The 24,244-nt window shown below is 39.4% G+C and overlaps 1 protein-coding gene across 8 annotated transcripts in view; it reads right to left on the bottom strand.

The window, feature by feature from the left end:
• The window catches only part of adck1 (aarF domain containing kinase 1), a 156,832-nt gene extending 133,476 nt beyond the window's left edge, over nucleotides 1-23,356 (bottom strand). For 2 of the 8 annotated variants that reach the window (XR_009791549.1, XM_061795544.1), the window contains exons 1-3: nucleotides 21,365-22,355; nucleotides 15,144-15,283; nucleotides 7,067-7,150 (exon numbers count right to left, since the gene is read on the bottom strand). Coding sequence is in view for 7 of the 8 variants with exons in the window: in XM_061795544.1 (XP_061651528.1) it covers nucleotides 7,067-7,150; nucleotides 15,144-15,275 (216 nt within the window). In the remaining variant the exon portion in view is untranslated. Of the gene's footprint in view, nucleotides 1-7,066; nucleotides 7,151-15,143; nucleotides 15,284-21,364; nucleotides 22,356-22,802 lie in introns of those variants that run through there. The other 6 variants (XM_061795540.1, XM_061795542.1, XM_061795545.1 and 3 more) reach the window with 6 other exon arrangements.
• Between the last annotated feature and the right edge of the window lie 888 nt (nucleotides 23,357-24,244).

A 24,244-nucleotide genomic window follows, 5' to 3' on the forward strand; every position in this document is an offset into this window, starting at 1 on the left:
GTGCAACTGGTTGTTTGTTTCTATGTGCCCTGCGATTGGCTGCCGACCGGTTCAGGGTGTCCCCCGCCTCTCGCCCGAAGACAGCTGGGATAGGCTCCAGCAGCCCGCGACTCTCGTGAGGATAAGCGGTAATTAAAATGGATGGATGGATGTTAAAATTGTTATTTTCAACTGTTTTATCACGTCAAATGGTTTATATGTGCAAATTTGAACTTGACTTCCTGTTTTAAGATTGTAGCCTTTTATTTTGAAGGGTACCTACCGGGAATCAGCATTTTGGCACGAAAAGTAACTTCACAAGACACCGGTTGAAGACGTTGATTTCTTTACCTACCCACCAACACAAGGTTATAGTGTTTGTGATACTGTGACAATGTTTGTGAATTTTGTCCCAATTCATTGTGATGTTAAGGTACTAGTTTGACCTCTGGTGAAGTTTTAGCTCAATGTTAAGCTTTTTTTTCTGTCAGGGGTTCTTACGTTCGTTTGAAGACTAAAATAAACTAAAAACCATCAGTGCAAATGTGCAACCCACCGTTTAACTTGTTAGCTACCTCAATGTTGGCATAGACATATTTTATTGTCTCACTCACCCAATTTGACTTGACTGAAGTTCTGTGCGGTGTAGGCTGAGGCTTGGAGCGAGACGGAGCGCATCAGACTTCTACACATCGTGAAAACCTCCTTTGCACAATATAATCTTATTCCAAGTGTTGCACTGAGGCGACTGGTCATTTATTTTAAAGTTAAGACACACTTTTGTTCGCCGCAGCCATTGGGCACAAGCGCGTCTTCGGAGTTGGTGGACCGCAGGCATCAAAACTGGGGAGCGAAATTTTTAAATTTAAATTCCGATTCCGAGAAAACCGGAATGTTAGTCCCCGTTCCAATCGGTTCTCGATTCTTGGTGCCCAACCCTAGTGAGATTACACACTGATGTTGGATGAGAAGGCCTGGCTCTCAGTCTCTGCTCTAATTTATCCAAAAGTGTTCTAAAGGGTTGAGGTCAGGATTCTGCAGGCCAGTCAAGTTCCTCCACGTCAAACTCTCTCATCCATGTCTTTATGAACCTTGGATTTGTGCACTGATGCACAGTGATGTTGGAAAAAGGAAGGGGCCATCTCCACACTGTTCCCACAAAGTTGGACATGTCCAAAATATTAGCCCCTGAGCTCCAGTGAAAGGAACTCTGAAGGCTTCAGCATACCAAGAGATTTTGGACAGTCAAACAGTTTGGGGATTACCCTTTCCTGTTGCACCATTTCTGTGCACCAGTGCACAAAGCAAGATCCATAAAGACATGGATGAGAGAATTTGGTATGGATGAACTTGACTGGCATGCACAGAGTCCTGCCCTCAATCCGAGAGAACACCTTTGGGTTGATTTCAAGTGGACAGTTAGCCAGGCATACCCGTCCAACATCAGTGTGTGACCTCACAAATATGCTCCAGGAATAATGGGTAAATTCCCATAAACTCACTCCTAAACCTTGCTGAAAGCCTCCCCACAAGAGTTGAAGCTGTTATAGCTGCAAAGGCTAGACAAACATCATATTAAACCACATGGATTTAGAATGGGATATCACTTAAAATCATGTGTCAAGGCAGGTGATTACATTCGGCAATATTGTTTGTTTGTGTGTCTGTCTATCTATCTATCTTTTATATATATATATATATATATATATATATATATATATATATACACACACACACACACAGAGAGAGAGAGACACACATTCAGTCATTTGCTAAAGTGCTATACTGTATATGTAGTATACTGTATGTGTTTCTTGGCATGTCAGGCTACCAACCTCAGCCACTCACCATAGACCACGGCCAAATCTTTAATGCATCATTTATGTATGTTAAGTAAGCTACATTTAATTACCCAATCAGCTGTTGGCAAGGCTTGTAACAAGATCCTAACAGGTGAGGAGCTTGATCTCCGTGAGAGAGGATGACAAGGGGGCTCAAAGAAATAGAAGGGCGTTTAGAATTGCATAATTAGTTCAGCAAAAAGAATCTCCCTCACCCAGAAGTCAGTTTCGTTTTGTTTTTTTGTTCTTGTCATCAATTTCTATTGTTGTGTATTTTACTGTTTTTTTTTGTTTGCTTATTCTTTTTCATTTTTATTTGGCTGTGAATCTAGCTAATCAATTCAGTCAACACAAAAAGAACATTGGGAGACAATGTGGAACAGTGTTGTGCCACTCACAAACGATTGCTGCAAATGAACAAATCCATCCATCCATGTTCTGAGCCGCTTCTCCTCACTTGGGTCGTGGACCAAATGAACAAATATTTTGAGTAAACATACTGAATGGAATTACTTCATGAACTGATTTGTTTCTTTTTCAGTTCAGTTGAGCTCAGCCCCGAGTGTGTCTGCCAGGTGTGGAACTGCTGCGAATCACTCCGTGAATGACAGCGCTCTCTGATTGTGCCCTGAGTGATTCCTTCACAACGAATGAACGGCACAAATCACTCAGTAAACGATTTTGCACTGAGTGATTCGAGCTATTTCCTCCTCTCTGGGATAAGCTTTCATTGGCATCAGTTTCTCCAAGCTAACAACGAATGCTGAGTCAGGACACATGAAACAAACATACACACCCAGTCCCTATTATTTTAACAGACTACACATAAAGTAATGAGAGGCAAGGAGACAGAAGGATGAATGAGACTCACCAGTGCAGGGCAAGCTGCAGCAGCAACATGGTGTTTGGATTTAAAATTAATTTAAAAAAAATTTAAAATAATAATAATAATAAAAAAATCACAAAATAATGAGAATAATGACAAATTCTATATGTACACATACATATTATTACATCCCTTCTGTTCCTCTACTGAGGACTCGCATTCACCATGTGATTGTTCTGGGACACAACTTGATTTTGTATGGAAGACGCATGTCTTATCCACTTTACATTCAGAGAAAGTGTTTTGGTCCATCCATCCATCCATTTTCAGAGCCACTTCTCCTCACTAGGGTCGCGGGCGTGCTGGAGCCTATCCCAGCTATCATCGGGCAGGAGGCGTGGTACACCCTGAACTGGTTGCCAGCCAATCGCAGGGCACATATAAACAAACAACCATTTGCACTCACATTCACACCTGCAGGCAATTTAGATGTCAATCAAAAATTTAAAACAAATTTTGTTAACGTGCTAGAAAATTCAATGTTCATACATTTTACAATTCTGGACCCATGCTGGGCACACCAGTTTTTCGTCGTTCAGACTTTATTTACAGTATATGTATTTCCTGGAAATTGTGATTTGAGTTGCAAAAGCTGTACTTTGGTAAAAACTGAGCATTACAGTGGGGAAGAAAGGTCATTAGCCAGACGGATGGTTCAGATCTACTGGGATTTTCACAAACAACAATCATTCAGGCCACACTGCCAAGAGGAAAGGTCGAGTGAACAGCAGATCTCTGGCCAAAAATATTTTCATAGTTAGGGGTTGTACAGAAAAGTCAACTTATCGACTTTACTACTCAACAATGAAGTTTGGAGCTTGACGTCGACAAGTCGCTTACGTGCTTTTGCCCTTCTTGAGGAGAAGGCCAGGCTCCTTGCAGAAACAGATATGTGCGCTGAGTCCAATGAGTTTCTCAACTTAACTGATTTAAATTGTCTTTTATTAGTAAATGTGCAGCCTTGGTAAGTGAGGGAGAACCAGTTTATAAAAAAAAAAAAAGAAAAAAAAAAAAAGAAAAAAAGCAGTGGCTCCAGCAGGATTTTAAAAGTTTTTTCAGCACCACATTATCAAAGTAGAAGGAGAGCGAGGATTGTTCCACTTCAAGAAGAGGTCCCTGACTATTGTCAAACTCCGCATATTTCCACCATGCAGAACCCGCTGCTGTGGTGGGGCCAGAACGAAGACAGTGTCAAGTGTGCAAACGTTACCTGGTTGTCCCAGTGGCAAGCACACCGAGCGAGAACCTTTATTCTTTGGCTTAAAATACCATCACACCACAGTGGGCTTCACCCAACCAATTTCCATGCTGTTGTGTTGTAATGTGCATGTTCTGCATACTGTAAATTCAGTGTTTGAGCTGTCCATTGTTGGAGAATACAGATTATTCCGTTTTATTATTATTATTATTAAACTGAAGAAGAAGATTATTAAACTGTACTGAAAATAAATAAATTAGGTCATCAGTGACTAGTCAACGTCTTCTCGACTTTCATCACATTAGTGTCGACTTGAAAAAATCTAAAGTTGTGCAACCAATATTGAAAGTAGAGGTCAGATGGCCCTTTGTGAAAAAGAATTGCCCACCCCAGCTCGATAACATATGAAAACAATTGCTTGGTCTGATGAGTCTTTTTTTTTTTTAATTTTTTTTTTTACAAAAAAATGGAAATAGGGTCATCATCTGATGTAAAAACCATTAAAAGCATGGATACATCTTACCTTGCACCAACAATTCAGGTTGATGGCGTAGGGCAGTGACCTCCAACCTTTTTCGTAGCAGGGACAAGTCCCATGCACGTACTGGGTATGGGCGTGTTTAGGGGCCGAGGCAATGAAGCACTATACAATACACTCTAATACTATTTCACAAGCATCAGTGAGGGTTGATCATCTCTAATAACGGTCCCTCAACATCCTCTGCTATAGTTGTGGTATGGTGCTAGCGAACAAACCTTTGTTACTTTTTTCTATGCAGCCTCTCCAAAACGTTCACTGAAAATGTCCTTAGTTTTTGTTTTTGTCATTTTGCTGTGTCTGCTGAGAACCCCTACTTCAAGCTTTCCATTTCAACAGTATAAGGTAAGGCATTCTTTAACTCGATTTTACTGCCTCAATGGCATTTGTCGAAAGTAATGACAAAAAAAATTTGCAGTTTGAACACTGGCCTACATGAGAGCTAATAGAAACAGACACTGAAGAAACGTTCTGGAACATCGTACTCAAAGAAGCGGAGAGCTGTGAAGATCTACAACATCAGGAAGGATATAAAAACACTGAATTCCCAGCATAAGCTCGACCAGTTAATGTGCATCACGGAAAAAGACGAGCTTTCTGCCAGGCAGAGTGGCATCAGAGGCAGCGATGTAAGAGGGCACGTAAACAAACTGCCAATATTGCTAACCCCTTCCAGTTCACTTAAGACCTATTGGGACAAAAGTGCATTGGAAAACCTGCCTCCTTGCAGGAAAAAATGGATCAACATCTTACACAGATGGACAGTAACCCCCAAAAAGAGTAGTAGTTGGAAGAGTGCAACATCATGATTGATCCTCTGCACTGGTGCAGTTCGACATGTCAGAGCTTCAGCTGAAGGAATTCAGAGAGGTGGGATGTAGAGCCTTCAATGGCCTATTGCTTAGCCAGATTTTTCAGCAATTTAGGAATCAAGGCTGAGATAAAGAGGGGAACCATCCACAATACTACCGAGGCAGCAGAGAGGGCCTCAAGCTGGCTGTGGCTCAAAAGAGAGACATGGAGTCATGGAAGGTAAGCCATCTGGAAACAAGCTAGTTTCTGATCAGCTTCACCTGGGTCACCTGGAGAAGGTTGTATGATGTTGAAAGACCCAAAAAAAAACTTAATTTCCAAGAACATAAATTATGATGCATCCTGGGTTCTCAGTAGATGTATTTAATTACACTGATTGAACACTAGTTTTATCTTCTATCTTCTACCTGTCTCAGCGAATCTTTTGTGTTAGCCTTGCTGACTATGTGTCCTCCACTGCTCCCCTTTCACATGGGGTGCCACAGGATTCCGTGCTTGGCCCTCTCTTATTTTCCCTCTATTTACTCCCACTCAGCTCAATTCTCAGGAAACATGGTATTTCTTTTCATTGTTATGCAGATGGCGGCACGGTGGCCGACTGGTTAGAGCGTCAGCCTCACAGTTCTGAGGACCCGGGTTCAATCCCCGCCTCCACCTGTGTGGAGTTTGCATGTTCTCCCCGTGCCTGCGTGGGTTTTCTCCGGGCACTCCGGTTTCCTCCCACATCCCAAAAACATGCATTAATTGGAGACTCTAAATTGCCTGTAGGTGTGAATGTGAGTGCGAATGGTTGTTTGTTTGTATGTGCCCTGCGATTGGCTGGCAACCAGTACAGGGTGTACCCCGCCTCCTGCCCGATGACAGCTGGGAGAGGCTCCAGCACGCCCGCGACCCTAGTGAGGAGAAGCGGCTCAGAAAATGGATGGATGGATGGATGTTATGCAGATGACAGTCAGATCTATGCCCCCCTTAAAAAGTCTGATTCCTACTGTGCTAAACCATTGCCAGAGACCTGGATGTATCCTAACTTTAAAAATTTTAATGACCAATTAAGTACACAAGTATATACAGTAAATGAACAGGTCATTTAAAAAGACACATTGCTTCATCTTGCGATCGGCTCGGTGATCGTTTTTTTTTTAACTCGTTGATCAGTGATTGGTGATCGGTCCCAAAAAGCCTACTTAAAACCCATCTTTTTACCCTGGCTTTTAACAACAGTTAGTGTGTCTGATGTGCTGTATATGTCTTTTGTGAGCAGTGCATTTTATTTTATGTTGATTTTACTTACTTCATTTTATGTAGTTGTTATCTCATTTTATTTTATTGTTTTTTTTTATCATTTTGTATTTTTTGCTGTGTTTTATTGTATTCTACAGCACTTTGGGAACCTTGTGTTTGTTTAAATTATGCTATATAAATAAAGTGGATTAGATTGGATTGGATTCTTGATGGCTTCTGGCTTTTACAAATATTTGTGTACTGCACAGGTCTCAAAATACTACCTAAGTACAGTGTACTGTATTTCAGCCTATTTCCGTCTTCAAGTACTTTTGTTTCTTGACATTTAATTGTATGATTTACATAAACTGAATTGTATTTGATTTTACACATTTACAGGTATGTATGGGGAAGAGATATAATCTATTTAATGAAAAACAAAGAATGAAAACATTGCATTTACATCCTCGATAAGTTTGTTCATGTAGTTCTCACTTGAAAAACAAAATCATCAACTTTCACCTTTTTTTGCTTATTGCTCAGTTTGATGCCTTTCATTTTTACATTTCAAACAGTTTTAGTGTATCTACCTTGGACTTAAGGGCCCGATATTCCTCTGTGCCATATTCCACATGTTTGAAAGCAGTCAGATAGTCATAGCTGATGACAGCAGTCTACAAAAAACACACCAAAAAACACGTAAAGGACAGAGCAGCACACACATACACACATAATTTTAATTGGGGCAAATCAGTGCTTTGTGGAATCATTGGGGGAAGTGCCAACATTGAGCAAGTGGTAAATTTATCATCTGCTAAAATGTGCACAGGGCTATTTTCATCAGAAATGTAAGAGTACGTTTTCAATTATCTTATTCTGCTCCAGCAGTGCCAAAGCCAAGACCAGGTTAAGAGAAAGATCCTCAACATACTGTTTAATGTCCAAAAAAAAACTTGGAAGATGAAAGACATTGGACAGGTTGGTCGAGTAAAACAAGTTTGCTATTTGGACCAATTTCTAATAAAACAGACTCAGTGTCATAAAAGTATTAATATTTCCTCTAAAAGTGGACTTTGAATCGATACTTTGATATAAAGATTGATTCTGAAAAACACTCCCCCAGATCGGAAGCATAGATATTCACGGATCAATACGCACATCACTAGTGAGGGGACGAGGGTTCTGTGTGTTCGCGCAACTGTGTGGGAGCCGGGAGAATGAAATGACTTCAAACTGCCGACTAGCTCTTGCCTCCTGTGGACACATTAGCGTTCGCCACCGGGATGTAACCTCAGAGTCAGCAGCTCATGAGGCAATGTGAGCGAAGTCAGGGTTACAGTATATGCAGTGGATTCTCCTGTGCTGTTAGGGAAACTCTGCATTCGATGTACACGAGAGTCAGTGTTACCAGCAGGAGATCGATGGCATCGATAGCATGAGAGGACGTAGCACGGGTGCGTGCTGCACGAAAGCAGAGCTTGGATCGCTCCAAGACCACTCCAGAAATCGGGGAGTTAGAGAAGAATAAAAATCCACCCGGATGCCAAAAGAAAACCACTTATTTTCCAAGTGGAATCAAAAGGTCCACTTTTTGAGTGTCGTGGCTCCGTACGCAATGAAAAAACAGTACTGGTCAGCCACTGAGTGGGTCCACATGTACTGTTTTTTTTTTTACAGTGGGAGAAAATCAAACGTACGGAGCCCCCCTGGTGCCAAGGTATGAGAAAAATAAAATTCATTGATAATCTGTTCCCTCAGTTTAGTAATCCGTTCCCTCAGTTTAGTAATCCGTTCCCTCAGTTTAGTAAACTGTACCCTTAGTTTAGTAATCTGTACCCTGAGTTTAGTAAACTGTACCCTCAGTTTAGTAATCTGTACCCTCAGTTTAGTAAACAGTACCCTCAGTTTAGTAATCCGTTCCCTCAGTTTAGCAAATGTCTGGGGCTCCGTATACCTGTTCATTTTTATTGCCAGGTGCAACTAAAGGTACCTTCACTCTGTCAAGCGAAGTGTTAAATATATTCTAGAAGTTATCATTTATTTGCTTAGCTTGCATTAGTATTATGGACGATTTTAGATGTCTCGCCTTCGAAAAGATGACTCAGCATCATCCGATGGAAGGGCGCCTGGACCAAGGACGTGATCGCATGTGGTCGGGGACGTGACAGGTGTTGGTCCAATGTTTTGTGTTGTGTCTTATTGTTTAGAACATTATGTCTGGGAAAAACCCTCCTATTTTCAAATAAATGCAGGAGCGACGGGAGAGATTGGTTAGAGCGTGTTGAGAGGCTGTGATCTGAACAATCTCCCATACGCCCTCCTCATGAGAAAAAGAAACCAGCGTCTTCATTCCTTTTGTGTCTATTTTTTATAATGTTGGGTAAGATAAATCCAACATTAAATTGGTCCTTCGAGCCGGATGTCAACACACCCGAGGATTCCAGTTGTGGAGCCGACTTCCAGTTAAGAGACCGTGGCCACGGCAAGTAAGACCCTTTACGGGACTGGTCTTCGTTCTCCTCAACTGGGATCTGAAGGTTGACGACAATCCACAGGATTGAAGACGACTGGTGAGTTAAATTTAAAATTTTTTTTTAGGAAAAAGGACGCCGGAGTCCAGAAATTCCGCGAGGACGGCGGAGTCCTGTACGTACTTAAATTCCGTGTTTAATAAACCCTGTGGATACTAGTCAATGGCGGGTAGAATAAAGAAACTAGGAAAGTTTCGTGGCGTCGTAGTTAAATTCCGTATAGGATGGCGGAGTCCTCTAATGAGCTGTTGACAGACGTAGTTAAATTCCGTATGGGACGGCGGAGTCCTCTGACGAGCCAGTGTGAATGAAAACTGTTTGAATGAGAGTGTAAATGGGAAATGGGAAACCACTAGGTTTTTCATTCCATACCAAAACAGTGGGAAAGTAAACGGTGGACTTTTGTGGATGCAAAGGCAAGAATTCTCCACTCGAAAGAGTTGAAGTGAGAATTACCACAGAAAGTAAATTTGAATCACCGTCCTACTGAAAAAAAAAAAAAAGACAGTGTTCTAGACTACCCTAGGTAGTATTACACTGAACCAAATTCTTTCAAATGGGGAAAGGAAGTAGTAAAATAAAAAACAGGAATACACTGCAGTGTAAAGGTTGGAGGTTCATTAAATTAAATTTAAAAGAAAAAAAGAAACAGGATCCTGATAAAATTTTATATTTAGAGACAGGGATAACCGAACACGGCTTTAATGGTTGGTTAAATACACAAAAAATAGCCGCGTTGCAGGAATCAAATTATATAAAAAATAAAAGACAAGCCACCGTTAAACGTGGGAAAGGCTGTTGTCTGCAGCCTTGGAGCTTATCACAAAAATAGAAGATAAAAAAGAATGTGATGAGCTGCAGTAATACAGAGCATGCGTACCAAACCCACGCACATTGTTAAATTCATTAAGACCAGACGCTACTGTGTTTACAGTAGTGGACATTAATGCATTAATGCATTAATGCATTCTTTTCAGTACCAATAGAAAATAACAGTCAATTTTGGTTTGCATTCACATTTGAGAAAAAAAAAAATATATATATACATTTACTAGATTACCGCAAGGTTACTGTGAAAGTCTAACTAATTATTCACAAGTTATGACAACACGCATGTCTTCTGGCATCTACAGATGAAGACACATGCAAAGATTCATTGACCTTACTGCATCATCTAACAGAAGAGGGACATAAAGTTAACAAAAATAAATTGCAATGATGTAAAAGACAAGTTAAATATCTAGGCCATAATTTAAGTATAGGAGGAAAGACTATATTAGAAGACAGGAGAGCTATAGTCTTAAAAAATCCTAAACCACAGACGAAGAAACATAATAATCATTTTTAGGTCTGACAAATTATTGTAGAGCATGGATTCCAAACTATGCAGAAATTGTTGCACCATTGTCAAAATTAATATATGAAAACAACCTTAAAATGACATCACCTGTTTAATGGAGTACAGAGGCAGAAAAGGCCTTCTGTGACATTAAACAACATTTGGTCTCCAGTGCTGCGCTAGGCCTTCCAAATTTAATGATAAAACATTCATTCAAATGGTAGATTGTAAAAGCTATTGCATGACCTCCGTACTTACACAACAATACGGTGATAAGCTAAGACCAATAGCTTATTTTTCAACTAGAGAGCAGTTCACCCTAAAGGTCCCACATACAGTGTCTGCTCTCCTATTGCAAATCACCTGCAAGACATTTATCTTGCATTGCCATCTTGCTATCACAACCACATTTGACTGTTGAGCGATGCACAACCTTAAATCCAGCCACACTAACACCCTTAATGATGAATGCACGCAGCATGATTGACAGGAATTGGCTGAACAAGCTGCTGAATTAGTAGCATTAATCGAGGCATGCAAACTAATGATAAATAAAGATGGTACAATCTATACTGATAGCCAATATGAGTATTCCACAACAAGAATGCAATTATTGGGAAAAACAAAGTGCAAAACTACAAAATGAAATTTACATTAGCACAGGAAAAAAAAAAAAAAAAAAAAAAAACTATTCAAATGGGCTGCTATATTGAGACATGCTGTGTCACGTCTCAACCGGAGGGATGGTGGCACAGATAGATTGACACTTTACAGCCCTAAAAAATAGCAGAAAGAAACACGTGGGTTCATTTAACACACTAAAAGAGTCATTTCAGCTGAGTACTCAAATAAGGAAGGTGATCTAAAGTCTGATAACGGAGCGGGAGCAGATGTGTAGATTCTGAAAACGCTTGCTGGTCAGTGAAGAAAAAAGACACCAACCCGTTTAGTGAGAACTCAGCAGAATGGCACACCCACATTGGTTACGACATTTGATAAGTGGATACGTAGTAATTTCGGCTACTATGGTGTTGGTTTTGTTTTTGTGGTACATGGGACGTCCCACCCTAAATGATAGAACCCATTTTTTTGATGGAAAATCACCTACCAACTGGACCAATATGACAAACCCAATAATAAAAAAAATTGAATCATTAACTCGTGTCAAAAGGGGTACAACTGATGATCAAGTTTGTGGGCATGGCCTCCAAACACAGCAAAAGGGTTTAATATTTTGTGCCCCCCAAAATCAAGCTGCTTTAATCATAATTCCATATGCGGCTCTCACAAATGACGCTCAAGAGAATGGGCAAAATTGGGGATATAAATATGACTGGTATGCAACTATAGGCTTTAAATGGGAAGACCTTATTGGTGAAACAGGTTATGATTGGTCCAGTTGGTCAAAAAGAACAGCAAAAGAACATAGAAAGAAATTTAACTTAAGCAAAACGGTCCATAGTTTAATATTGAAATACGAATCAAATCAACCAATGTGTTTGACGGTGAGCTTGTGGGCATATACTGGCGGAAAAGATCCCCACTTCCAAGTATCATTGTGTTATGGGAACCATGTCGAACCAGAAATGCCATCAGAAACTTCAAATAAAGGTGGATACATTTTAACGATTAACGAAATAACTACTGATGATTGGTTTCTTGTTGTCACAGGAGTTTCAGGACAAAATAATAATTGGTTATTATTGGTGGAACAAGCAGCAAATGTAACGAGAAAAGATTGTGTTGTTTGCATGGGTCCCAGGCCTTTGTTGCGCATAGTTCCGGCATAATTATCACAAGATTGTATTATTCCATTTGCACACTGATTGAGGAGCATCTGCAACATTTGCACAACCATTGTCCCAGATTATCGCACTACTCGTCACTTTAAACCGCATACACTCCTTGAAGTCTCAGCGCCCTTTGCACAATGATCTTTGCACCGGACTATTGCGATATTAGTCATTCAAACTGCTGCTAGAGGACTGCATCTTTTTGCACAATTATTTTTTGTCAATGTCTTTATGTCTCCAAAGTGTTCTGTAAATTGACTGTCTGTTGTACTAGAGCGGCTCCAACTACCGGAGACAAATTCCTTGTGTGTTTTGGACATACTTGACAAAAAAGAGATTTATACTGGCAGAGGCAAAATTATCCAACATAAACCATACATGGTGTTCCTTGTGGGGTTCCTAATCAATACAAATTAGCTGACCAAGTTGCAGGAGGATTTGAATACTTCATATGCTGTTGGTGTACGATTAATAAAAATGTTGATGGGATAAACTATATCCACTTCAATGTACAGAGATTAGGAAATTGGACTCAGAGTGGGTTGGAAGCTGTGCACGAGCAGCTCAAGGACGTTCCAAAGACCGCATAGCTGTCGACATGCTCCTCGCAAGAGAGGGAGGTGTTTGCGGTATGTTTGGAGAACAAACAATACTGCTTCAGATGGCAGCTTGACCAGAGCCATCGATGGTCTACGGACCCTCAATCAACACTCCTTGTGAAACAGCTGAATGGACGTTTTTGGTAAATATAAAACCCTAATTTCACCAATATTGATATCAATTGCTGTTTTTGCAGCCATTCTGACATTGTGTGGATGTTGTTGTATCCCATGCATTCGGGCATTAATCAGTAAATTAATCACCACAGCCATAACCCACATGGAACCGTATGGAGCAGATTTATCCTTTATTGGAGGTTGATAATAATGACGATGATGATGATGATGTTGTTTTACCTGATTTGTTTCCTGATCCAGGTGATTACGATGTTTATACTACAACATTCATGTATGACAAGTTTACTCTGAGTGTAAATGTATTTGTTTCATAAAAATGATTCTACAATTAAAAATCGAAATGAAGTGACTGTAAGATGATATGAGAATTTGTGCAAATACATGATAAACAGGAGGGAAATGTTAAATATATTCTAGAAGTTATCATTTATTTGCTTAGCTTGCATTAGTATTATGGACGATTTTAGATGTCTCGCCTTCGAAAAGATGACTCAGCATCATCCGATGGAAGGGCGCCTGGACCAAGGACGTGATCGCATGTGGTCGGGGACGTGACAGGTGTTGGTCCAATGTTTTGTGTTGTGTCTTATTGTTTAGAACATTATGTCTGGGAAAAACCCTCCTATTTTCAAATAAATGCAGGAGCGACGGGAGAGATTGGTTAGAGCGTGTTGAGAGGCTGTGATCTGAACAATCTCCCATACGCCCTCCTCATGAGAAAAAGAAACCAGCGTCTTCATTCCTTTTGTGTCTATTTTTTATAATGTTGGGTAAGATAAATCCAACACGAAGTAAATTCTATTTGTATGTTATATTCTTACTCGTGTGAATTCTGTGTATAAATTGTCATGTCGTGATATATCCTACATCCCATTTTTTCAACTGAAAGGCAATATTGCTGTAGTTCGAGGGGGTTGATCATTATATAGCAGTACTAGCAGGACTGGCTACAATTAGCCTGCGTGTTTCCTAAACACTACTAAACTGAGGGTACGGATTACTAAATTGAGGGTACGGTTTACTAAACTGAGGGTACGGATTACTAAACTGAGGGTACGGATTACTAAACTGAGGGTACGGTTTACTAAACTGAGGGTACGGATTACTAAACTGAGGGTACGGTTTACTAAACTGAGGGTACGGTTTACTAAACTGAGGGTACGGTTTACTAAACTGAGGGTACGGTTTACTAAACTGAGGGTACGGTTTACTAAACTGAGGGTACGGTTTAAACTGAGGGTACGGTTTACTAAACTGAGGGTACAGTTTACTAAACTGAGGGAACGGATTACTAAACTGAGGGAACGGATTATCAATGAATTTTATTTTTCTCATACCTTGGCACCAGGGGGGCTCCGTACAACGCACTCAAATACAACAATATTGCATACTAAAAGCTTATACAGTATTATGTATGAGTGACGTAAATTACGTATAAATAAGTTTTAATTCATATAGTCATGGAATAAATATTAGACCCCTTGTTACTTCAGTTTCCTGTTCATTTTTATTGCCAGGTGCAACTAAAGGTACCTTTGTTTGGTCAAATATAATAATGACAACGGAAATAGCTCATAAGAGTTTAATGCAGTATAAGAGCTGGTACCTAGGTCTAGCAATTTTCAATGTTTTTTTTTTTACTATAACCAAAATCATATTTAATAATACAATGAAGCTTATGTATTTTTCAGGTAAAATGCATTTAGTGGTTAAATGAACAGACATTAAAATTGAAGAGATAAGGGTTGTGTCATAGTTTTCTTTCATGACTGTATATATCATACATATACTGTATATAGTTGTACAATTTTATATACATACAAACACACACATATTCGTCATATGATATAATATATATATATATATGATCATGCAGGCACTGAACTAATTATTTTAGAAAATTACTAATGTTAAGAATGGGCTACTTCCATTATTACATATTTTTTCAAGTTTATCATAATTTTATGAATTAATAAAAATATAAAAGTATTTAAAGTTGTTTTTTATCAGTTTTCATTCCACTGATTTTACTGGTGTTTTATATTTCTGCCATGGTATTGTTTGAGTACAGGTATGGAGGTACTTTATGCAGGTATAGTATCTAAGTCAGAATTTTGGTATCGTGACAGCACTTTATTCGACAATATTGTAGCCAGTTTGGGTTCTTAGTTCTGCTAGTTATTGATGACAATCTGCATACAATCACAATTTATTCAGTGAGCAGTTGCAATTAATCTAATCTAGATTGAATCAATGCAGTATCTTACAGTGGCAGCAGCTCGTCCAAAGCGGATCAAACTCAGGTCATTGAAATCAAGTCGTCTATTGTAGAGGTAAAATCCAGAAGAGGCAAGCACTGCTGTGGCCAGAGAGGGGACTTTGAGCAGTCGGAGAGCCATTGGAGGCACTGTGAGAATGAAAAAAAAGAATACATTTTCCATTTCCATTTTTTTAGATTTTAAAGGATTCTCTCAGTAGCGGCAAGGTAAATCTAACAATATATACAATAACAGATTATATCGTACAATAGATTGTACGTATCTACAATATACTGTACATCATTATATCGCACATCTCTAAGCCATGAATATACTGGGCCAGCCCAGTTGAGATCAAATTGGGGTGAACATGGCCCCTGAACTAAAATCAGTTTTACACACCTGTTCTGGAGTGAATATACCAACAGTCCTTGAGGATTGGTGTCTGAATGCTGGCTAAATTATAGATTTCGGGAGAAGGACCTGTCCTCAGTCAACTAGCCTGAGTTCTGATGCTCTTCCTCCAGAAGGCATGGACACAAACACATTTTGGGCTTTTTAAGTATGAGTTAAATGAATGTTTGACTGGCATAGCACTGAGATTTTATGGAATGAAAAGTGCATTATAAATTAAATGTATTATTCGGAAGCACGGTGATTAACTGGGTAGGTGATGAACTGGGTTCAATGCCCGGCCCCGCCTGTGTGGAGTTTGCATGTTCTCCCCATGCCTCCGTGCCTTTCTCCGGGCACTCCGGTTTCCTCCCACATCCCAAAAACATGCATGGTAGGTTAATTGACAACTCTAAATTGCCCGTCGGTGTGAAGGTGAGTGCGAATGGTTGTTTGTTTGTATGTGCCCTGCGATTGGCTGGCAACCAGTTCAGGGTGTACCCCGCCTCCTGCGCGATGATAGCTGGGATAGGCTCCAGCATGCCCGCGACCCTAGTGAGGAGAAGCGGCTCAGAAAATGGATGGATGGATTATTTGGACGCACGGTGATTAACTGGGTAGCATGTCTGCCTCACAGTTCTGAGGACCCGGGTTCAAGTCCGCCCTTGCCTGTGTGGAGTTTCCATGTTCTCCCCCTGCCTGTGTGGGTTTTCTCCGGGTACTCCGGTTTCCTCCCGCATCCCAAAAACATGCAGGGTAGGTTAATTGAAAACTGTCAATTGCCCGTCGGTGTGAAGGTGAGTGCGAATGGTTGTTTGTTTGTATCTGCCCTGCGATTGGCTAGCGACCAGTTCAAGGGTGTACCCCGCCTCTCGCCCAAAAATAGCTGGGATAGGCTCCAGCACGCCCGTGGCCCTAGTGAGGATAAGCGGTATGGTAGATGAATGAATGAATGTATTATTATTATTATTTCAAAGCCGGTGTAGGGGTTCATTCACCTTACTTCCATGCAGGCAGAATGGGTTCTGCTCCCACTCAGTCATGGTGTGAATGTGAATAGTTGTCACATGTGATAGACCGTCTTCACATATTTGCAGATTTTAATTTGATTTATAAAGTACTGCATGATTTGGCCCCAGCTCCTCTGGCTGAGTTCATCAGCCAAAGAAACAGCTCTGAGCGTGTCACTCGAGGCTCTGTCAGAGGTGACTGTCTCATTCCTCTGCGCAGGAGCACTTTCAGTAAGTCAGCCTGGTCAGTGAGGAGCGCTGGTGAGTGGAACTCAGTACCTAAGGAGGTTAAACTGCTTACAACATACATGACCTTCACAAAAAAACTGAAAATGTGGCTAGTTAACACCTATAGCTGCCAACACTAAAAGACAAGTATGTTATGTTGTCTTTTTGTTATGATCAAAAAAATTATGGTTTTATTCTCTCTTAATAGTATAGTTTGATTATGTATCCTGTATTATATTGTCTTGTAGATGTATTTTACTGCTTTTTTACATCATGGCCAGGGGACTACAGATGAAAACTAGCCTTCTGGCTAATTCTGGCTTTTTTAACCATGTGTACTTCATGTGTTTTATGAAATTGCATTGTCCCCTTTCAAAAATAAACTGAACTGAACTGCAGCTCCCTATGAGCTTGAATAGGACAAGGAGTACAGAAAATCAATGGATGGATGAGTAGAATGACACCTTCAACTAGGGCTGGGCAATTGATCACTTTTTAATTTCATTTTAATTACATTTTTTTAAAAATTCCCCTATTAATTAATTAATTTGTCAGGATGATTTTATTTTATTTTTTTAATCGCTTTGTAGCGGCTTTCGTAGTTCAAAGTGAACATACACTGCTGACATGAAACAACATGGCTATTTTTGGGGTGCAAAGAATACAATACATTAGGAAAATATTGCGATTGGCTGGCAACCAGTTCAGGGTGTACCCCGCCTCCTGCCCGATGACAGCTGGGATAGGCTCCAGCACGCCCGCGACCCTAGTGAGGAGAAGCGGCTCAGAAAATGGATGGATGGATGGATGGATGGATTTTATTTTATTTTTTAATCGCTTTGTAGCGGCTTTCGTAGTTCAAAGTGAACATACACTGCTGACATGAAACAACATGGCTACGAACAGAGGAGATAGTTTACAAAAGCACAGTCAGTGTTACCAACTCTACACTTTGGTAACTATATTTAGTGACTTTTCTGATCGTTCTCGGGACTGTTTTTCAAAAATGAGTTTCATAGATTAATGAGCGGAATCATTTTCACATTGTTTTCCATACAAGAAAGGGAGTCGGTGGAAGGCAATAATGGAGTGAATCGCGGTGAACATTGTCAAACGCATGGTGCAAATTTATACGTTGCAAAAACAGTGATTTATCGATATGTTGGAAACTTTGGACCCGTTCTTGCCTTGGCTCACCTGTAAAACTCTACGTGAGAAAAGGGAGCTGGAGGGTTTCTTATGGTCTTTAAAAAAAAGGCATGGAAAAGCCGAGCCATGTAGTATAGTTTACAGTTCATTTGTGTAACAAATGTAAATTCTTGAACACTTAAAGATGTTACTTTGTTAAAGAATCATAGATAGCCATTTTCTTTTTCTATTACCTTGTCCATGAAATTCAGATTGGTAAACCACTGTAATGACTAATAGAGCCCCATTGATGGCCGAAATGACATCGGTTTGGATTTGAGATCAGCACTGCTTTTGAGTAGAAGATAAATATTAGGGAGTGAATGTTGGCTTGTGACATCGATTATGAGCAAGAGAAATGCCAACACCTTGGAAGTCGGACAACATTAGGCACCTCACACTCGAACAGAGTATGAACGTATATCAATGGTATAAACAGATTATGTGTAGAAGTAGGTAGTAGAAAGTGTGTGTCATGATCGTGAGAACAGGTGGCGCAGTTCATTGAGAAAAGCCCAAAAAAGCCACTGGCGTTCAACTCAAGCCATACGAGGTGGCGTCACACATGGTGCATTTCATAATTTTATATCTGTAAATAAATTATTAATTTGCCATCAACAGCCCTTTCTGTCTTTTACTTTTTTGTTTTATAGTTTGAGGTGTCACAAAAGCAAAACATATTAGCATCAAAGTCACTTTACATGTTTATTTTCACAAAAAGCTTGTTTTTGCTGCCTTTTGGTCAGAGACCAGTGTTTTTGGTGAGCCCAACCCGTATTCTACTGCTGATTACTAAAGAATGGAAAAAGCTAGAAACAGACTGTTATTTACTAGTGAAAAAGTCTACTCCTTCTTTTGGTAGGTGCTTATATTGTCACAGAACACAATATTCTGTGGGTCTCAAAATGCTCTAAAACAATATGGGGAACTCTGCTTTGAAAACAGCTGGCAGCGAAGTTAAGCAGGACATTGTGTAACTAACGATCGTCAGCGCCGGATTTAAATGAAATTACGAATCTTGAACCTTTTCGGCTTTTTTCCGTGCTTGAGGAATACTCTGCTACCAGCTGACTTTTTTTTCACAATTTACAGTCAGTCTTGTTTTGTAAAACACAGTTACCAATTGAAATGGATTTCTCGACAAATTAACAAAACCACTTAACTCTCCATAAGCGTTAGCCCTCAAAGCAATGATGGTGTGCCAGCTTCCAAATTTGGTATTTATTCAACTACCAAAACTCAACTTGAAATATAACTTTAAAAAAACAAAATAAAATAAAATACAAGTAAAAATGACAAGTAAAATAACAATATATTAAAATAGCAATTAAAAAACAATAAATGAAAATAAACACCTCCTGTTCCTGCTGTGCACGCCTTGGCCTCTTAGGAGCAGTGTGGTGTATGTATGGAGAAACACACATTAAAATATAAAGAGTAGAAGAAGAAAGTTGTGATTGAACTTTATTAATATAACTAATTTTTCACAGATTAGGAAGAATATATGCTTATGAGTATTGTTATATTACCCGTCTGTATGTGGTCCAACGGCGTTTGTGTGTGAATATTTATTATTTGAAGATAAATCACTCGTGACTTTTAATGCTAATTTTTGTTAGTCCATCAATATGGTTTTATATTGTGTGCGGTGCTGGTTGCCGGGCCCTACCTCCGACAGACAGCTGACGTAACTCGATAGTGGTGTGAATGTGTAACTGTTACATGCGAAAAGTAGAGATGCCAGTTTGTCACAGTCCCACTGAGCATCACAAACATTTACTGCGCATGATTAGCTAACATTGGGGAAACAGCAGATCCGCTAATAAGATGAGACAAATCAATATACATCTCTTTGGATTTGTTTAGACAGACAGGGATATCTCATTATTAGCCATGTTGTACGAAATTAGTCATGTGGCGCCTGCCAATAATAATTTCTTCTATTAGCAAAAGAATACATTTATTTTCAAATGCTAAAATTGATGAAGAACTCAATTCTGCCATCAGGTTGGGCTGTCCAAACTAGTAGAAATTGGGTTTGGAACAGATGATATTATATAGATGAATTTTCTGGTAAAGGCAAAACATTACATCGAAGAAAATATCAACAAGAAGCACAGGGTATACTATACGTATGTGGTTTCTGCAAATGGATAGTCATTAAATGTTCCTTACAGATATCACTATTTTATTTGGCATACACAATTTTTCACTTACATGAACATATGAAAGCAAGCTAACCAAATATAGAATGTTTTTTTTCATACAACAGCAGCAGCAACAATCAACCAATCACAGAATGGAAAATGTATGTAAATTTTATGTTTTATAAAAGGTGCATACAGTATATATATCCACTGTGTGCTGTAAATTGCTCGTGTAAATGAAAACGCTGATTAATAGTATTGTTGACATTGCACTAATTTTTGTGAAGAAATTTCAGATTGTTCATGATTATGAACAAGATTTGCAACAAGATAATGGTAAATGTGAATATTTTCCTATCCATCCATCCATTTTCTGAGCCGCTTCGCCTCACTAGGGTCGCGGGCGTGCTGGAGCCTATCCCAGCTGTCATCGGGCAGGAGGCGGGGTACACCCTGAACTGGTTGCCAGCCAATCGCAATATTTTCCTAATGTATTGTATTCTTTGCACCCCAAAAATAGGAACAATCTGGAATGGTCATTATTTATAGCTTAACCACAAAATCAGGCCCATTTGCGATCAAATTGGGGTTAATGTGGCCCCTGACCTAAAATAACTTTAACACCCCTGCTTTAGGCGATACTTTCAAATCGATTATTCTTAGATCTGCCAATGTGTGATTTCCTCCAAAAACACATATTTTTAAATTACAGCGACAGAGTGTATATTTTCATTATCTCCAAAAGCAACCCTTTAATTCTGCATTAAGTTTAAATGTTAAAAGTTAATCAAGTTAATTACAATCTCATATGTCCATTCATCCGTTTATGGGCACTGACATGCAAAGAAGAGATAATTTAGTTTCTCAAGTGTTATCAAGTTAAAGTTTTTTTTTGTTTTGTTTTTTTAAATCTACTGAAAAAGTCCTTTGAATTTACTTAATTTGTACATGTACATTTGTTTCAAGACGGCGCAGTGGACAACAATTAGACCAGGGGTGGCCAACTAGTCAGAGACTAAGAGCCACTTTTTTTTCTGTGTTACTGCAAAGAGCCACATCATACACATGGGTACACATGAACATCATCTTTTAATCATCATTGCTTCTTTCACATCTATGCCACGGGTTCTGTCTTTTAATGGCACAATATCAAGGAGTTCTTCTTTGATCATACATTCATTTGACACAGACCGTGCAAATATTGCCAACTGAGGCTTGCCTTGTATGTCACAACTCTCATCCAATGCCACACTAAAATACTCACATGCTTGAAGGTCAGAGTGCAACTGTGATTCAACAGCTGTATTAATATCCGATATTCTGCGTTTAACACTGTGGCGGGACAGTTGAACGTCTGATACGCTCCGTTTTAGTTTGTCGTCTCCAGGAGCCAAGATTTCAAAGGCGTCAATGAGGCATTTTTTTAATGAAGTCCCCTTCGTTGTATGGCTTTTTAGCCCGTGCTATGTTCCAAGCCAGATGATATGATGCAAGCGTTACGGTCTCCGAGTGTTTTGTAAATTTTTTGAAAAACTGCACCTGCTTTTCTGCCTTGCTTTTCAAAGCGACCAACTTGTTCTTGCGAAGTTCAGTCCCTTTTGGAAATTCCTGTTCGATGTTAGGGTGGAGTGAGCTGACGTGACGCTGAAGATTTGAAGCTTTGAAATGCGCTAATCCTGCGTGACATATAAAGCAGATCGGCATGCCATTACGTTTAACAAAAAAATATAAACTCTCCCACTCTGGCAAAAACGTCCTGTGTTCTTCTTCATATTTTCGTTTGGCTGTGCTTTTTTTCCCTGCCATTTCAAGAGGTAACTTGACGGAAATTGTTTACAACACAAATGATGTCACACCAAAGATTCTCTCGTCGCTCGTTTGACGTCACTCAAACAGGCGTACATGGTCAGTTTGCCATCTAGCTGTAGGGGGAGTGAATGACAGCGCCAGCCAAGCATTTTTGACAGCTCATGTGACAGCTCCTGAAGAGCCGCATGAAACTAGTTAAAGAGCCGCATGATGCTCGCGAGCCGCGAGTTGGCCAGGGCAGAATTAGACCAAGGTTCAAATCCGGTCTTGCCTGTGTGGAGTTTGCATGTTTTCCCCGTGCCTGCGTAGGGTTTTCTCCGGGTACTCCGGTTTCCTCCCACATCCCAAAAACATGCATTAATTGGAGACTCTAAATTGCCCGTAGGTGTGACTGTGAGTGTGAATGATTGTTTTGTTGATATGCCCCCTGCGATTGGCTGGTAACCAGTTCAGGCTGTACCCTACCTCTTGCCCAAAGATAGCTGGGATAGGATCCACCACGCCCGCGACCCTAGTGATAAGCGGTGTAGAAAAAAAATGGATGGATGGATGGACATCTGTTGCACATGTTTAAAATGTGTTAAACTTATATTATTATTATTTATTTATTTATTTATTATTTTCTTAAATTATTATTTTTAGGAGATGAGCGAAAAATTAAGTCAGTATACCAGAGTTCAGTTATGTGCAACCGAAATTAAAGTACTTATTTATCAGTGGGCACAGTTGTTTTATATGACACGTACGTAATTCATTGGTTATTACTGCACAACACAAAAAAACGTGCTCAGGTTATGCAACGACCGGTAAAAAATAGACTAGGAGACCAAAAACCGAGATTCTGTAAGAGCTATTAAACCCCACAAAACTGTCAATTTTGAATCAACTTTTACCTTCACGATGTCTCCGTGCATTGAATCTCTTTCACTTGCCGGCCGGTTTTGTTTTTGGACCTCTTCACCAGCTTCCTATATGTGCGCAAAGAACTCTGGTTAAAGTAGTTCTTCTTCTTCTGTTTCTTCTTCTGCTTCTTCTTCTTTTTTTTCTTCTGCTTTTTCTTCTTCTGCTTCTTCTTCTTCTTCTTCTGCATCTTCGTTCCTAACGTGCGTACGTGGCGGCCATGTTGGGGAGGTCGTCGTTCAATTTAAGGCTATGTGTGGACACGCAAAATAAGTCGTAACTTGCTCAAATCTTAACCGATTTTAATTAGGATTACTATTTTGTCAACGGCAAAGCATATGATATCAATTCACCACATTTAAAGAAACACGCTAGAGAGACTATGTCTCTCGGCTTGCCTGGGAACGCCTCGGGATCGCCTCGGATGAGCTAGAGGAAGTGGCTGGGTAGAGAGAAGTCTAGGCTTCTGGTTGTGCTGAACAATTTTCGTTAAATTTGAAAAATAACCGCAAAAATTCCGATTTTCTTTTTCATATCACTTCCTCCTTCGAAAGCCGACGCTTGTGATTGGCTCTCTCTGGTCATGTGTCATTCTGCTGAACTCGAAGCGCCACCTTGTGTTGCAATATAGTGGTTTGTTTGAGATTTTGAAAAGGTTAAGGGTACTTCTTTTCTTTTCATAGTTACACTAATACATAAAAGAACATTGAATTTTGAACAGTTTCATCTTTATATTTTTGGACTTTTTATTCAAAATGTAATTATCTGGGTTGTCATATGACGCGATAGTCTAAATTGTGCTCATTTGTCATTAGATCAACTGTGGTATCATGGTTTCCACATACTGCACAAACAACAAACTCATTTTTTTTATCAGTTTATTATTTGCGTGAAGAACAAATATGTGGTCAATTCCAAAATAATGAGCTATGATTTTAAACCACTTCTTAGAGGGAACATCCAAGTGTCCTGTGTTCAATCAAAATTAAGAAAAATAATCAAAATGTAATTAGTTGTATTACTTTGAGAAGGTAATAGAAATAGTTACACCGCTATTACATTTTCAAAAGGGTAACTTATAATTGTAACCAACTACATTCCCAAAGTAATCTTCCCAACACTTGGTATACAGATACATCTCAAATAAATTCTTGTTTGTTACGTAATATTCTGGTTCCTAGAGATGGTGAATTTGGGGTATTCATTTGCTCTAAGCTACAATCATCAAAATAATACATATATATTTTTTTAAATCATTAATTATCTGCTTGTAGGTAGTGCATCTTTATGAGTTTCACTTTTTGAATTGAACTACATAACTAAATTAAGATTTTGAGATTATTAAAATTTATTGAGATGTACCTGTAAATGAACAAATGATAACAATCCTTCAAACGTACACTGTACCTCTTGATTTGTACATAAAGTCATACAC

Source organism: Phyllopteryx taeniolatus, chromosome 13 (assembly GCF_024500385.1).
Source record: "Phyllopteryx taeniolatus isolate TA_2022b chromosome 13, UOR_Ptae_1.2, whole genome shotgun sequence".
Lineage (NCBI taxonomy): Eukaryota > Metazoa > Chordata > Actinopteri > Syngnathiformes > Syngnathidae > Phyllopteryx > Phyllopteryx taeniolatus.